This window comes from Bos indicus, chromosome 23 (genome assembly GCF_029378745.1).
Source record: "Bos indicus isolate NIAB-ARS_2022 breed Sahiwal x Tharparkar chromosome 23, NIAB-ARS_B.indTharparkar_mat_pri_1.0, whole genome shotgun sequence".
Lineage (NCBI taxonomy): Eukaryota > Metazoa > Chordata > Mammalia > Artiodactyla > Bovidae > Bos > Bos indicus.
In genome coordinates, this window is record NC_091782.1 from 31,472,032 (window position 1) to 31,490,428 (window position 18,397).

General features: G+C 38.5%; 1 protein-coding gene across 1 annotated transcript; it reads right to left on the bottom strand.

The window, feature by feature from the left end:
* Window positions 1-7,891: 7,891 nt before the first annotated feature.
* On the bottom strand, window positions 7,892-8,833 carry LOC109576698 (olfactory receptor 2G3-like). The gene has a single exon (XM_019985342.2). The coding sequence runs from the start codon at window positions 8,831-8,833 to the stop codon at window positions 7,892-7,894; it is 942 nt and encodes a 313-aa protein (XP_019840901.2).
* Window positions 8,834-18,397: the final 9,564 nt, after the last annotated feature.

The window sequence follows — 18,397 nt, forward strand, 5'->3', positions numbered from 1 at the left end:
GTGTCACCTGCATACACGAGGTTATTGATATTTCTCCCAGCAATCTTGATTCCAGCTTGTGTTTCTTCCAGTCCAGCATAGGCTTCAGAAATAAACCCAAATGTGCATGAAGGTTTATTTTACAATAAAGGTAGAACTTTATATTATTATAATTTCATGTCATCAAGAGAATTTTTCAATAGAATGTGATTGTGCCAACTGATTAAAATTTTTAAAAAAAGATCATAAATTCTTACCTTCAAATTAACTCCAAAACAACAAAAACTTTAAGTGTAGAAACATGATAATAGCATACAAAAGATCTACAATCACTCAAAAAATCACTAAAACTCAGGGCTTAAAATGATTGAAGCATTTGTTACATAAAAATTTCTGTAAAGACAAATAAGATACACAAAATGAAACAAAAAATGTGATAAACTTCCAAAAATATTTGTGAAGCATCTTCTCTGTCCATGGAATTCTCCAGGCAAGAATATTGGAGTGCGTAGCCATTGCTTTCTCCAGGGAATCTTCCCAACCCAGGGATGAATCCAGGTCCCCCACACTGCAGGCAGATTCTTTACTGTCTGAGCCACCAGGGAAGTCCCATGTGAAAGACTAAAAAGGCTAAACTCAACATATACATGTCAATTATAAAAAAAAAAAAAAATCAGTATGGAAAAAAACGATCCAACTGAAACAACAGCAAAGGTATAGGACATAGGCTTTTGCTTGACTTTCAAATATATGATAAAATGGTTTATTCTTATACATACAAAAATGCAAATTATATTAAATGGGTAATAATTTTTGCTTATCAAATTGCATACAGCAAAATATAGCATGTTGAAAACCATTTTGCTTTAGCTTTTTTTTTTTTAGAGTATTTTAAGACTATATACTATGTGCAAAAATGTACATCTACTGACACAACATTTCCATTTCCAGAATTCACCCAGACAGATATTCTCACATAGGCGTGCAGAGACAGATGTGCAAAGACCTTTACTGCAGCACTGTTTGCATTAACAAAAGGCTACAAACATCATAAGTGACTACCAGCCCTGGAGTTGTTAAATATGTCTTTACAAAGTAATATTATGTATTTATTAAAATTAATGAGACAAGTCTATGGCTACAGAATTAGAATGGTCTCTAAGGTATATATATTTGAGAAAAAAAGTTACAGGAGGGTACTGATAACACAAGATGCTATTTATTTATCTATCAGCATAAATGTATAAATAAATGTATGTATAAAAACACATTTGCACATACCCTAAGTGTGCTAGTTTGTGTACAGAAAATACCAGGAAGCGCAGAGTGCAATCATGGAGTTAGAAGTGAAGGAGAAATTTATTTGCCCCATGAATAGTCTTACTATGTGTATTTCTTGTCAGGTTTTTCACATTTTTTAAACTTTTAACAATAATAAGGACAAAACAACTCTATACAACTATGGTGTCCTTCATGGGAGGTTTCCTGAGGGATGTAAAGAGAATATGTTGACAGCTGTGAAAAAAATGTGCTTAAAGCCTGCAATGCAGGAGACCTGGATTCGATCCCTGGGTCGGGAAGATGTCCTGGAGAAGGGAATGGCAATCCACTCCAGTATTCTTGCCTGGAGAATCCTGTGGACAGAGGAGCCTGGTGGGCTCCATAAGGTTGCAAAGAGTTGGACACAACTGAGTGACTAACACTTTCACTCACTTTCAAAGCTTGAAATTAAATAAACCAACATTTTACCTTAACCAAATTCCCCTTATATGCATCTCTTTATTTTTCATAAGACTTGACTTTTTATTCAATGCTTTCTCAAAGATATATGTAAATAATATGAAGTCAAATATTTCTACATAGTTAAAAAAAAAACAAACAGCAGTAGCTAGTATTCCATATCCTCTCTATCTCCATTTTCTGTTATGACAAGAAAGTACATTCAGCTCTTCTAGATTTTTTATCTGACAGTTTCTTGAATATTTCTAAATTATTTCAACATTTTCAAACATAGTCACTCATTGCTTAAGAGTGTTAGGTACTACTCTATGCACTTAGAATGCTTCGGCAAATAACAAAGATTGTTGTCTCTTTGAAGTTAAAATTTAAGGGGAAGGAGGAACATAATAACAAATAAGCCTAATAAATTATGCTGTAGAGTATTTCAGAAGAGGGAACGTGCTCTGGGTGAAAGAAACCATAGAGTAGGAAGAGAAGCATCCAGTGAATGAGATGGACAGATGGTAGAATTAAATGGAGCCCTCAGGAGAGCTCTCCTTGAGAAGGTGAGATTTAAACACTTGAATGAGTGGAAGAAGTGAGCCAAGCAGGTATAAAGCTTCCCAGCCAGAGAATGGCAAAGGCCTTACCTGGTGTATTTTAATAGCAACATGGAGGCCAACAGGCTGAGCTGAGTGAGTCAGGAGGGAGTTGGGAGATGAGGTCAGGAGATGCCACTGTAAGAATTTGGGCTTTTCCTGTGCTTAGACATTTGGGGCTTTAAAAAGAGAAATAAGAAGATGAATGATTGACCTTGAGTTTCAGAATATCTGTTGTGCCTAGAATTCCCCAGAAGTGTGGAAGTGATTACAAAAACAGACACTAAGACAGTAATCTAGCTGAGAGATGGTGGAGACTTAGAGCAGGGTCTTAGCAAGAGAAGTGGCGAACTTCTCGATATCTTTGAAGTTGGAGATAATAGCATTTCCTGAGGCATTGAATGTTGGCTGCTGTGTTTTATTTCTGCCTCTCAATCTTTTAAAAGCTGTCAGATGTCATACTTTTCTCTATAAATCACTTACTGTCTTCCACCGCTAGTGGTAAAGAACCCACCTGCCAATGCAGAAGATTAAAAAAGAGACTCATGTTCGATCTCTGGGTCAGGATGAATCCTGGAGGAGAATCAGGCATCCCACTCCAGTATTCTTATCTGGAGAATTCCCATAGACAGAGGAGGCTGGTGGGCTACAGTCCATGTTGTCTCAAAGAGTTGGATATGACTGAAGTGTCTGAGCACACAAGCACCTACTTCCTATCTCTCTAATGTTTATAGATCTCTTCTCTGTTCATAGTTTGGCTCCAGTTTGATTTGTTCTTACAGATTCATACAATTTTGTATTTAATACAATTTTTATGGTTTTTAGAAAGGAATGGGAATAAATATTTTTGCTAAATTTACTATGTTTAATCAGAATCATTTTTCAAAAAATCTACTTAGATAGCTGGTTATGAGGATAAAATAATAGAAAATATATGTTAAGCTTGGAAAAATGCACCTTAACTTTTTATTCAGCAAAGATTTATACAATTATAAAATGTAAGGTGCCATATTGTTTTTATTCTTGATATATATCATTGGAAGTCAATGATGTGATTTCCATCCTTCAAAGATGATGCCCTCTAAGCCTTACCAGATTCAGGATATTCTTTCCTGGAAGGCAACTTTCTTGATTCCATGTATATTTTCAGTTTTATCTCTTCCTTCAAAGTACTACATAGTAAACAGTGAAAGTGATAGTCGCTCAGTCATGTCTGACTCTTTGTGATACCATGGACTGTAGCCCATCAGGCTCCCCTGTCCATGGTATTTCCAGGCAAGAATACTGGAGTGGGTTGCCATTTCCTTCTCCAGGGGATCTTTCCAACCCAGGGATTGAACCCGGGTCTTTTGCATTGTGGGCAGATTCTTTACATCTGAGTTACCAAGGAATCTCAGGAATCCCCTATAAAATAAATTTCATGATTTATGAAGCAATTATAATAGATCTATCCTTTAGTATGAATTTCTTAAACACATAGATATTCAATATACTTGCCCTTTTATTTTGCATCTATCATGATCTTCAATTAATTTATATTTTATAGGAATATTATATATTATTCTTCAATAACGCTAGGATATTCTAATTCTTCACAGTGATAAACATACAATGGTGCATAATTATTACTGATTGAGTAAATTAGAGATAAACTTATATGTTGATTTATGACTTGGTTTGTCACTTCTTAGTGCACATGTTTTCATCTTAAGGAGAGTTCTTAAATAGTAGAGATCATAGGTTCATTTTCTTTAGCATAAATTTCTTATTGATTTAGGTTTAATGTGAGAAATTAAGTAACTGTGAAAATTAAAAAGGTTAACTGTAGGATAATAGGGAGAAAGAGAGCTTATAGTTATAAAAACTAAAAGAAAAAATATGGATGATTATACAGGTGATTAATGGATCCTGCTGGTACAGATTTTCAGGAGAACCTTGCCAATAAAGACTTCATCTGTTACTATTACAGTAGATGAATTCAGTCTGGAGGTTGGGAGGTGAACTATAAGCAAGTGTGAAGTGGACTAGGAATAGGGATATCTTTGTTCAGAGTTTACATGAGGAATACATTTCCCCCTCGGCTCTGGCAATGGAAAACCACCAAAATCAAAGCAAGATTTAGATACTATAATTGAGTCACAATTATTAGATCATAGTAGACTAATTGCTATTGGCTTGTCTATGAAAAAAAAAAAAAGTATGTTTGAATGAAACAACTTACCAACATATTTGGTGATATGTCAAAAGCAGAACTCATTTGATTTTCACAAGTGAAACTAGTAGAATGTGAGTAGAATGAGAATTGTGAGTTGTGACAACCCACAAAATTTATGCTGGGAAAACATATATTTACTATCAAGGCCACTCAATCTGATACCATGCTTATCACCAAGATCAACAAAGTTTATTAATGACAACTAACATTGACCAAATTCTTACTATATTCTTTCTAAGGCTGTCCTCACTTTAGAAATGGAGAAAATGAGGGTTAGAAATGCTTAGTGATTTACCTGGAGTTATGCAGCTGGGAAATAAATGATGGAGACAGGACATAGAGTCTGATATCTGAGTTCAAATATTCTTTACTACCACATTACTATACTTGTCCTTTCGGAAATAACAGCTTAGGCTCTGTTGTCACCATTGAAAGCAAATGTGTCACACTTTTTGAGTGGAGAAAATAAACATGTTTTTTCCATATTATGAAGTCAAAAAAAAAATGGACTAACTTATTTTTGCCACATTTTCAGGTGATTATTTTTCATTTTCTTTCCTTCTCTCTCTCTCTCTCTTTCTTTAGAATTCTGTTTTATTTGGCAGACTTTCTGAGGACTTCAGGTCTGGGAAGCAGTCTCTCAGAATAGCTCTCCTCAGGTGATTATTTTTCCATCCAGATATAAATGAGTAACTGTATGGCAGAAAGTGAAGAGGAACTAAAAAGCCTCTTGATGAAAGTGAAAGAGGAGAGTGAAAACGTTGGCTTAAAGCTCAACATTCACAAAACGAAGATCATGGCATCTGGTCCCATCACTTCATGGGAAATAGATGGGGAAACAGTGGAAACAGTGGCAGACTTTATTTTTTGGGGCTCCCAAATCACTGCAGATGATGACTGCAGCCATGAAATTAAAAGACGCTTACTCCTTGGAAGAAAAGTTATGACCAACCTAGATAGCATATTAAAAAGCAGAGACATTACTTTGCCAACAAAGGTTCGTCTAGTCAAGGCTATGGGTTTTCCAGTGGTCATGTATGGATGTGAGAGTTGGACTGTGAAGAAAACCGAGCACCAAAGTATTGATACTTTTGAACTGTGGTGTTGGAGAAGACTCTTGAGGGTCTCTTGGACTGCAAGGTGATCCAACCAGTCCATTCTGAAGGAGATCAGCCCTGGATGTTCTTTGGAAGGAATGATGCCAAAGCTGAAGCTCCAGTACTTTGGCCACCTCATGCGAAGAGTTGACTCATTGGAAAAGACTCTGATGCTGGGAGGGATTGGGAGCAGGAGGAGAAGGGGAAGACAGAGGATGAGATGGCTGGATGGCATCACCGACTTGATGGATGTGAGTTTGAGTGAACTCCGGAGATGGTGATGGACAGGGAGGACTGGCGTGCTGTGATTCATGGGGTCTAAAAGAGTTGTACACGACTGAGCGACTGAACTGAACTGACTGAGAATAGGGAAAAGGAGTCCAAAATGGCAGTGGCTAAAAGACAAGGAAGGGAAAAGCCCGCGAAAATAGAACAATGGAAGGTCAAAGGAAGGTCCGAGGATGGGAGTGAGGACTTCCGGTAAAACAGCACTCCTGGCTAAGCCCAATTTGCATAGGGCAGGCCCAGGGGGTAGGAAAAAACACTTTAAAAAAAGGAGCCAAAAGGCTCTCTCTCTTTCTCTCTCCGCAGTGCTGGGGCGCTCTTCTTGTCGCGTCTTTGGATCAATGTGCCCTCACGCCTCGAAGATGGATTTTCCTGCTATCTTCTAAATAAAATAGACTTGTAACACTGAGCTATAACACTGATTTGTCTAAGAGCTGTAACACAGTCCATTCGAGACCTGAGAGCTATAACACGGTCTGTCCAAGACCTGAGAGCTGTGACACGCCAAGGGGGCTTTAATGTCCATCACTCCAAATCTTTGTTGTGATGAGACAAAAACCGAAGAGAATACACTCACCTGACAGAAACTAGTTATTGACTATGTAAATTGAACATAACCATAAACAGTACCCATATATAGACTAAAGCAGAGGGAATATTATGATCAGAAAATTAGAAGATTGAAAAGATGTTAATTGCTATTTATTGATCATTTTTTGCATATGCTTTACTTATTGTTTTGTGCTGATCTCAGCGTATGGTTAAACAGTGTTGTGGTTGGATTAGCCCTTTGTGGTTCTTATGATTGCAAGATGCCCTCAACAATAACCGCTGAGAAACCTGAAAAAAGAACAAGGTTCATTACTAACAAGTTCAAGAGTATACATGGCAAGTCTGGTCTTGGATATAGAGAGAGCAGGTCTAGGGTTCTGCTTTCAATGAGGCTGAAGGTGGTGGCCTTGGGTTTCTGGGTTTCCTCTTCATTGGTGAAAACATAAGAGAGGGAATTAAAAGAGCAGGAAGTGAAAAACAAGTGGCCCAAGTTGTAAGTCACCCAAAATCAACCAAGACCTCTGAAACAAAAGAGTCTAAGAGTATGGGATTGGGGGCAGCCTGGCTCTTTAATCTATTCATGTGGTTAGCAATGGTTCTTTTTAAGAACATTTGGAGTGGATGCCTCCATAATCATAGCTTAAGTCAAGCACTTACATTACAAAATGAACAAAGAAAAGCCTCTTAAACTTACACTACATTGCCTTTTGGATCTTTTAATAAACATAATAATGATGTTTCATTCGTTTAATGAAATATGTAAATATGATAAGTAAGTAAGAGATGTACATTCCCTAAGTAAATATGATATGAAAAAGCTTTAATAAAACTTGCACAAGCTCAGAAAGGAAGTTGTGGAGTTAAAATCCACACATTTAGAGTCTATTCTCTGCACTGGACACCACACAGCAAATGAAAACTCTTTATTGTGATAAATGGGAAATTACTTTTAGACAGAGTTGTTTCCAGGAATTGTTAGAATACTGTTGGGAAGGGATATAGTGTAGAAGCAGCCAGGAAAATGGTTGTTAAGCACCTAATAAAAATGGAAAGAAGTGAAAGACTAAAAAGGGGGAAAGGAAGGAAGCAACAAAAAGGAGGGAAGGGAAGGCAAGGGGTAATACAGGAGAGAACAATTGGAAAAATAGAATGAACAGTAGAAAAAGGGAAGGAAGATTGAAAAAAAGCAGGAAGGGAGGGCAAGAAACAGAAATTATGTGAATAATGGACAATTAAAGGGTGTGCAGAAATAGTGGCTTCAAAGGGTTCAAAAGAAGCCTGGGAAAGAGGTTGAGAGGACGGATGATTCTGAGGCTGAGTAGCAGACTGTGATGATTGTGTGTGCTCCTTATAGGTTAGTGTTTCTTTAGACAAAGAATGTACAAGATGACCTTCAGCTTCATTTTGCCATCAAAAATCGACTTCTATGCGCTCAGCTTCATTTTTTATAAGCCTAGGTCTCTGGCTCTGTGAAAAAGTCTTCCCAGTGCTCCTTTCACATCTTTATTCCTCAGTGTGTAGATGAGAGGATTGAGGGCTGGAGTCACTACTGTGTAGAAGAGGGAGATGAATTTCCCATAAGTATGGGCATAAGAACTGTTGGGCTGGATGTAAACAGCTGTAATGGTCCCATAGAAGAGGGACACTACCATCAAGTGGGATCCACATGTCCCCAGGGCTTTGCGCCAGGCCTGGACTGACTTGATCCTAATAATTGCCTTGACTATATGTCCATAGGACATCAATATCAGTGCTAAGGGCAAAAGGAGCAAGACCAATGAAGCAATGAATAGCTGGACCTCATTAGCGTGGATGTCCACACATGCAAGTTTAATCATTGAGGGTACCTCACAGAAGAAATGATGGAGCCACTGATGTCCACAGCGAGGCAGCCAGAGGGTGACAGTGCTCTGGGTGAGAGTGTTTCCTACTCCACTCAGCCACGCAACCCCTGCCAGAGCCTGGCACAGCCGTGGGTTCATTACAGCTGCATAGTGGAGAGGTTTGCACACCGCAGCACAGCGATCAAAAGCCATTACAGCCAGGAGAATGCACTCAGTGGAGCCCAGAGCCAGAGAGACGTAGAGCTGGACAGCACAGCCCAGGGCTGTTATGGTCTTGGCTGGTCCTCTTAGGTTCCACAGAAGCTGGGGAACAATACTGGTAGTAAAGCAAATATCAACTAGGGAGAGGTGAGTAAGGAAAAAGTACATGGGTGTTCTGAGTTTAGAGTCTATAGAGGAGATCAGAATAATGACTGTATTTCCCATCAGAGTCAGGAGATAGGTTACCAAAACAACCACAAAGAGTATCTTTTCTAGGTTGGGCTGATCAGAGAAGCCCACCAGGACAAAGTCTTCTTTGACACTGCTACTGTTCATGCCCATCACCCTGTTCACAAAAAGGAGGAAAACATTGTAAGAATTTAGAGAAAGGATAATGTATTGAATGCTGGTCACAATGTGGTGGTGGTGGTGGTTTAGTTGCTAAGTTGTGTCTGCCTCTTGCCACTGCATGGACTGTAAGCACATCAGGCTCCTCTGTCCATGGGATTCTCCAGGCAAGAATACTGGAGTGGGTTGCCATTTCCTCCTTCCTGACCCACGGATCTAGCCTGCACCTCCTACATTGCAGGCAGATTCTTTACCAGTGGAGCCACCAGGGAAGCCAAGATCAACCTTTTAAAATTTCTCTTTGAAACACTGACTCTGAGAGAAATTACTGTGCCCCATAGAATAAATTTTGGCAATGTCCTTCAGCAGCTGCAGCAAATGACAATAAAGCCCAGACTACAAAGAGATGTACATGATGGCTAATTTAAGAATTTCCTTGTGTGATAACTATTAGAAGTTGAGATAAAATTTATCACAAAAAAATAAAGAATAGCAGAAGAATAACACTAGGACCACAGCCTTGTCTAACTCAGTGAAACTAAGCCATGCCCATGGGGCAAACCAAGATGGGTGGGTCATAGTGGAGAGATCTGACAGGATGTGGTCCACTGGAGAAGGGAATGGTAAACCACTTCAGAATCCTTGCCTTGAAAACCCCATGAACAGTATGAAAAGGCGAAATGATAGGGTACTGAAAGAGAAACTCCCCAGGTCAGTAGGTGCCCAATATGGTACTGGAGATCAGTGGAGAAATAACTCCAGAAAGAATGAAGGGATGGAGCCAAAGCAAAGCAATACCCAGCTGTGGATGTGATTGGTGATAGAAGCAAGGTCCGATGTTGTAAAGAGCAATATTGCATAGGAACCTGGAATGTCAGGTCCATGAATCAAGGCAAATTGGAAGTGGTCAAACAAGAGATGGCAAGAGTGAATGTTGACATTCTAGGAATCAGCGAACTAAAATGGACTGGAATGGGTGAATTTAACTCAGATGACCATTATATCTACTACTGCGGGCAGGAATCCCTCAGAAGAAATGGAGTGGCCATCATGGTCAACAAAAGAGTCTGAAATGCAGTACTTGGATGCAATCTCAAAAACGACAGAATGATCTCTGTTCGCTTCCAAGGCAATCCATTCAATATCACAATAAGCCAAGTCTATGCCCCAACCAGTAATGCTGAAGAAGCTGAAGTTGAATGGTTCTATGAAGACCTACAAGACCTTTTAGAACTAACACCCCCAAAAGATGTCCTTTTCATTATAGGAGACTGGAATGCAAAAGTAGGAAGTCAAGAAACACCTGGAGTAACAGGCAAATTAGCCTTGGAATACGGAATGAAGCAGGGCAAAGACTGATAGAGTTTTGCCAAGAAAATGCACTGGTCATAACAGACACCCTCTTTCAACAACACAAGAGAAGACTCTATACATGGACATCACCAGATGGTCAACACCGAAAAGAGATTGATTATATTCTTTGCAGCCAAAGATGGAGAAGCTCTATACAGTCAGCAAAAACAAGACCAGGAGCTGACTGTGGCTCAGACCATGAACTCCTTATTGCCAAATTCAGACTTAAATTGAAGAAAGTAGGGAAAACCACTAGACCATTCAGGTATGACCTAAATCAAATCCCTTATGATTATACAGTGGAAGTGAGAAATAGATTTAAGGGTCTAGATCTGATAGAGTGCCTGATGAACTATGGAATGAGGTTCGTGACATTGTACAGGAGACAGGGATCAAGACCATTCCCATGGAAAAGAAATGCAAAAAAGCAAAATGGCTGGCTGTGCAGGCCTTACAAATAGCTGTGAAAAGAAGAGAAGCGAAAAGCAAAGGAGAAAAGGAAAGATATAAGCATCTGAATGCAGAGTTCCAAAGAATAGCAAGAAGAGATAAGAAAGCCTTCTTCAGTGATCAATGCAAAGAAATAGAGGAAAACAACAGAATGGGAAAGACTAGGGATCTCTTCAAGAAAATCAGAGATACCAAGGGAACATTTCATGCAAAGATGGGCTCGATCAAGGACAGAAATGGTATGGACCTAACAGAAGCAGAAGATATTAAGAAAAGATGGCAAGAATACACAGAAGAACTGTACAAAAAAGATCTTCAAGACCCAGATAATCATGATGGTGTGATCACTCACCTAGAGCCAGATATCCTGGAATGTGAAGTCAAGTGGGCCTTACAAAGCATCACTATGAACAAAGCTAGTGGAGACGATGGAATTCCAGTTGAGCTATTTCAAATCCTGAAAGATGATGCTGTGAAAGTGCTGCACTCAATATGCCAGCAAATTTGGAAAACTCAGCAGTGGCCACAGGACTGGAAGAGGTCAGTTTTCATTCCAATCCCAAAGAAAGGCAATGCCAAAGAATGCTCAAACTATTGCACAATTGCACTCATCTCACATGCTAGTAAAGTAATGCTCAAAATTCTCCAAGCCAGGCTTCAGCAATATGTGAACCATGAACTTCCTGATGTTCAAGCTGGTTTTAGAAAAGGCAGAGGAACCAGAGATCAAATTGCCAACATCCACTGGATCATGGAAAAAGCAAGAGAGTTCCAGAAGAACATCTATTTCTGCTTTATTGAGTATGCCAAAGCCTTTGACTGTGTGGATCACAATAAACTGTGGACAATTCTGAAAGAGATGGGAATACCAGACCACCTGATCTGCCTCTTGAGAAATTTGTATGCAGGTCACGAAGAAACAGTTAGAACTGGACATGGAACAACAGACTGGTTCCAAATAGGAAAAGGAGTACGTCAAGGCTGTATATTGTCACCCTGCTTATTTAACTTCTATGCAGAGTACATCATGAGAAACACTGGACTGGAAGAAACACAAGTTGGAATCAAGATTGCTGGGAGAAATATCAATAACCTCAGATATGCAGATGATGCCACCCTTTGGTGGAAAGTGAAGAGGAACTCAAAAGCCTCTTGATGAAAGTGAAAGTGGAGAGTGAAAAAGTTGGCTTAAAGCTCAACATTCACAAAACGAAGATGATGGCATCTGGTCCCATCACTTCATGAGAAATAGATGGGGAAACAGTGGAAACAGTGTCAGACTTTATTTTTCTGGGCTCCAAAATCACTACAGATGGTGACTGCAGCCATGAAATTAAAAGACGCTTACTCCTTGGAAGGAAAGTTATGACCAACCTAGATAGTATATTGAAAAGCAGAGACATTACTTTGCCAACAAAGGTTCGTCTAGTCAAGGCTGTGGTTTTTCCTGTGGTCATGTATGGATGTGAGAATTGGACTGTGAAGAAGGCTGAGCGCCGAAGAATTGATGTTTTTGAACTGTGGTGTTGGAGAAGACTCTTGAGAGTCCCTTGGACTGCAAGGAGATCCAACCAGTCCATTCTAAAGGAGATCAGCCCTGGGATTTCTTTGGAAGGAATGATGCTAAAGCTGAAACTCCAGTTCTTTGGCCACCTCATGCGAAGAGTTGACTCATTGGAGAAGACTCTGATGCTGGGAAGGATTGGGGGCAGGAGGAGAAGCGGACGACAGAGGATGAGATGGCTGGATGGCATCACTGACTCGATGGACGTGAGTCTGAGTGAACTTCGGGAGTTGGTGATGGACAGGGAGGCCTGGCGTGCTGCGATTCATGGGGTCGCAAAGAGTCCGACATGACTAAGCGACTGATCTGATCTGATTATTAATATTATTAAGATTGTTATCAATTCAATATTAATTGTAATTAATTTTGAATATCAATATTAATATTGATATTGTTATTAATAATCATTAGCACATGATTAATTTATAGCTTATGAAAAATCTTTCAAATTAAATGGGAAAACTCAGTAATACTGATGTATAATATGTGTAAATAATATTTCAATTCTTCAACTGGAATTTTAAGTTGGGCATTTTTTCCCCAGGATTTTCATATATATAAATACAGCCTACTTCTGGAGATTATAGAGATTATTTTTCCTATAAAATGGCAAACATTTGGCTATTGAAAGAAATAATATTAACATTTATATCCAAATATTCAATCATTATGCACACATGATTTCAAAAATCTATTTCCTTTAAGGATTAGTCAACTCATTTATCCTACCACTTAATAGTGATGTAAATTCATGAACATATTTAGAGCAAACCTCCTTGCCTTCTTTGGTGAGTGGTGTTGAGGAAAGGAGTCAGCTTTCCTGTCTTGTGTGTTGAAAGAAGAGGTGGTTGAATCTGATTAAAGGAATGAGGATCAGGAAAGGAAGCATCTTTGGTGGGATGAAAAAGGCTGCTTCAATGCACTTCAAATCCACATTGAATTTTTATCTTCAGGAAGATTAAAAGGCCAGGATTTGTAATGGACTTTTAAAAAGTCCAAACAGCTATAAATGCAAATGTTTAAAGTATATTCACTGATACAAACCTTATTCCCCAAAGACCGTAACTCTATTTCCTGTTTAAGACAAACAGAAGCTTTTACATGTCATCAGTGAAAATCACTCAGATTTCAAATTTCTTCCTTAATAATTGCATATCCTAAAATTGTTTTATTACTTTTGGGAAAATTATTCATGGATGTAAAATATACTCTTATATATAAGATGTATTGATTTAACTTATCACATAAATATGATACTTAGTAGAACCCAGTGAAAAGGAAAGAAGTTAAGGGAAGCATCCAGTGTGGGATCTAGACATTCAACAGCAGCATGATGTCACTGAGTGATCACTCAAAATAGCAAAAGTAAATAACAGTAAAATGAGCATACAAAAGGACCTCTAAGGAACAAACCAGTTTATATTATACAGACATATTTTTCTTATAAACACTCTCATAATTATATATCTTCATATGCATGCACAAAAATACAAATACATTCATACATGTGTAATTCCTTCGATTCTATTATTCATGGTCAATTTTCAACTATTTAGTTCCCTAAAAAGTACTCATTTTTCCTATCAAAAGAGTAACAAAAAGCCAAACCCAGGTCCCTTGTTTGATTTTCTTTAATTCAGACTGCAGGTTGCTACCTTATCCTCTCTAATGAGAATTTCTCCTGTGTTTTACATTCTGCCACATTTCCCCACACATATATGCAATACCTCATCAGAAATACCATGAAAGATCAATTCACAGTCATGAACTTGCTCCTTATTTATACAGAAAGTTATAACAGTATGTTTACTTTAGGCTTCTAGAAGGATTCTATTCCAGTATGATGCAAAATTTATCATCACCCATGTACCATATTATCTCCACACCTGAATGAACATCACTTTAAAATAGAATCTCAATTTGCCATTAAAAGTTAAGAGTCATAAGCATGATATAGATATAAAAGCAAGGCATCAGAAAAAGTAAATAAGTTAAAAGAGGAACATTTCCAGATTTCTTTTTTTGGGGGAATACTGATACTCTTATTGTGAAAAAGAACTTTAAGTCATAGGATTCAAATTATTATTACCTTGAAATGAGCTCTGAAGGCCCATGTACTAGTTTTAGGGACTGTTATTTAAGATGGAGCTTTCGGAAGGTCAGCAAGTCAGGAGAGACTGGAAAGGATACAGAACACCAAATAAGGAAAAGTTCCATGGAAACAGTTCTCCCAACATGGCAATTAATATTAGGCTTCATAAGAAGAACTGTCCCAGGAGATGATCCTGAAAGAGAGAGTTTTGTCCCTCTGATTTTTCACTGATGTTTCCATCTAGGCCAAACTACAGAGATATTTAAACTCTGCTCTCATAACCACCCAACACTGAGTTGTTTTCTAATTTCTGCCATGTTCATGTTAAATTTCTAATAATATAATCTATATTATACATATATGTACCTGCTAGTTACAAATATATTCTGTTATATTTGTAATTGAAGAATACAAATTGAATTGTAATCTTGAATATTTGTATATTTAAGAATATACAAGAAGAAATTTTGTATATTTGAAATGAAGATACAAATATATCTTCATACTTTCTGTATTTTAAATTTTAGCCAATCTGGTTGTATATTTCATGATTTCAACTTGTACTCCCCTGATAACTGATGACTATGCCAAAGCCTTTGACTGTGTGGATCACAATAAACTGTGGAAAATTCTGAAAGAGATGGGAATACTAGACCACCTGACCTGCCTCTTGAGAAATTTGTATGCAGGTCAGGAAGCAACAGTTAGACCTGGACATGGAACAACAGACTGGTTCCAAATAGGAAAAGGAGTACGTCAAGGCTGTATACAGTCACCCTGCTTATTCAACTTATATGCAGAGTACATCATGAGAAACGCTGGACTGGAAGAAGCACAAACTGGAATCAAGATTGCCGGGAGAAATATCAATAACCTCAGATATGCAGATGACACCACCCTTATGGCAGAAAGTGAAGAGGAACTCAAAAGCCTCTTGATGAAAGTGAAAGTGGAGAGTGAAAAAGTTGGCTTAAAGCTCAACATTCACAAAACAAAGATCATGGCATCCAGTCCCATCACTTCATGGGAAATAGATGGGGAAACAGTGGAAACAGTGTCAGACTTTATTTTTCTGGGCTCCAAAATCACTGCAGATGGTGACTGCAGCCATGAAATTAAAAGACGCTTACTCCTTGGAAGGAAAGTTATGACCAACCTAGATAGCATATTCAAAAGCAGAGACATTACTTTGCCAACAAAGGTCCATCTAGTCAAGGCTATGGTTTTTCCAGTGGTCATGCATGGATGTGAGAGTTGGACTGTGAAGAAAGCTGAGCACAAAAGAATTGATGCTTTTGAACTGTGGTGTTGGAGAAGACTCTTGAGAGTGCCTTGGACTGCAAGGAGATCCAACCAGTCCATTCTGAAGGAGATCAGCCCTGGGATTTCTTTGGAAGGAATGATGCTAAAGCTGAAACTCCAGTACTTTGGCCACCTCATGCAAAGAGTTGACTCATTGGAAAAACTCTGATGTTGGGAGGGATTGGGGGCAGAAGGAGAAGGGGACGACAGATGGCTGGATGGCATCACTGACTCGATGGATGTGAGTTTGAGTGAACTCCGGGAGATGGTGATGGACAGGGAGGCCTGGCATGTTGCGATTCATGGGGTCGCAAAGAGTCGGACATGACTGAGTGACTGAACTGAACTGATAACTGATGAAGTTAGCTAATTGACCTCACATTAATAATTGCCTGATAATTGACTAAAAATAACATAAATGTGAAAAACTGGAAAGTCAGTCTTTGACTACAGAAACTAGTAAACATTCCCGCCTAGATTCCCCTTTTCCCTTTGCACAGGTTTACCCTGGCAGTTCAGAAACTACACTTATCAGCTAGAGGCACAGAGGAAGATGCACAAGATGGAAAGCAGGGACTGCTGCTACTGCTGCCAAGTCACTAGAGTCGTGTCCGACTCTGTGCGACCCATAGATGGCAGCCCACCAGGCTTCCCGTCCCTGGGATTCTCCAGGCAAGAACACTGGAGTGGGTTGCCATTTCCTTCTCCAATGCATGAAAGTGAAAAGTGAAAGTGAAGTTCCTCAGTCGTGTCCGACTCTAGCGACCCCATGGACTGCAGCCTACTAGGCTCCTCCGTCCATGGGATTTTCTAGGCAAAAGTACTGGAGTGGGGTGCCATTGCCTTCTCTGAAAACAGGGACTGACCTCACCCAAATCCCCACTGTAAGGTCTCCGACAGGAACAGGCTCAAGCTCAGGAAACACAGAATCTTTATGTGAATTAAGTGTCACTGGACAGTGGACATTTTAATTACTAATGTGAAAACACTTTATTAGTAAAAGTTGACATTGTTACCATTTGAAAATGGCTGGAAAGATTATGAGACATTCTAAAGATGTTATCCAGGAGCAGGGAAAGAACTGCTTACATGGTACAGGCAGGATAGATAAAGGAATAAAATTGTTGTTCTTCTACTTTAATCACACCCCATGAGTACTCTTACTGTTAGGATATCATGGGTAAACATGGATTGAGTTTGCTAGGTGCCAAGCATGTTACATGAGGTACCTCACTTATCACTCACCACCTTAGGAACTTGGTATTATTGTTCTACTCACTATAGTGGAATAATTTTACCTACAAGTTCAATAACTTGCCCTGAATATTAAGAAACTGCTGGGTATTTAAATATTAATTGAACAAAAGATGGATGACAACATGTTGTAGAAGATAAGGGATAAATTAGATCATAATGCTAGAGAACCTGGAATTCTGTGCTCCTGAGACTTTATTTAAAAAAAGAAATGACCCACCCCAGATGGAGTCACTGTGCTAAGCTCAGAAAAGCAAAACCAATACAATATTGTAAAGTAAAAAAAAATTAAAAAATAAAAATTTAAAAAAAAAAAAGGAAAGGAAAAAAGAAAAGTAAACTGAGACATAAAACCTAACCTGTTAAGATTTACTGTTTCTTCCTGGTTCAGTTTTGGCAAGTTGTACTTTTCTAAGAATTTGTCCATTTCTTCCACATTGTCCATTTTATTGGCATATAATTGCTGATAGTAGTCTCTTATGATCCTTTGTATTTGTGTGTTGTCTGTTGTGATCTTTCCATTTTCATTTCTAATTTTATTGATTTGATTTTTCTCCCTTTGTTTCTTGATGAGTCTGGCTAATGGCTTGTCAATTTTATTTATCTTTTCAAAGAACCAGCTTTTGGCTTTGTTGATTTTTGCTATGGTCTCCTTTGTTTCTTTTGCATTTATTTCTGCCCTAATTTTTAAGATTTCTTTCCTTCTACTAACCCTGGGGTTCTTCATTTCTTCCTTTTCTAGTTGCTTTAGGTGTAGAGTTAGGTTATTTATTTGACATTTTTCTTGTTTCTTGAGGTATGCCTGTATTGCTATGAACTTTCCCCTTAGCACTGCTTTTACAGTGTCCCATAGGTTTGGGGTTGTTGTGTTTTCATTTTCATTCATTTCTATGCATATTTTGATTTCTTCTGTGATTTGTTGGTTATTCAGCAGCGTGTTGTTAAGCCTCCATATGTTGGAATTTTTAATATGTTTTCTCCTGCAATTGAGATCTAATCTTACTGCATTGTGGTCAGAAAAGATGCTTGGAATGATTTCAATTTTTTGAATTTACCAAGGCTAGATTTATGACCCAGGATGTGATCTATCCTGGAGAAGGTTCCATGTGCGCTTGAGAAAAAGGTGAAATTCATTGTTTTGGGGTGAAATGTCCTATAGATATCAATTAGGTCTAACTGGTCTATTGTATCATTTAAAGTTTGTGTTTCTTTGTTAATTTTCTGTTTAGTTGATCTATCCATAGGTGTGAGTGGGGTATTAAAGTCTCCCACTATTATTGTACAGCCACTATGGAGAACAGTGTGGAGATTCCTTAAAAAACTGGAAATAAAACTGCCATACGACCCAGCAATCCCACCTCTGGGCATACACACCAAGGAAACCAGAAGTGAAATAGACACGTGTACCCCAATGTTCATCGCAGCACTGTTTATAATAGCCAGGACATGGAAGCAACCTAGATGTCCATCAGCAGATGAATGGATAAGAAAGCAGTGGTACATATACACAATGGAGTATTACTCAGCCATTAAAAAGAATACA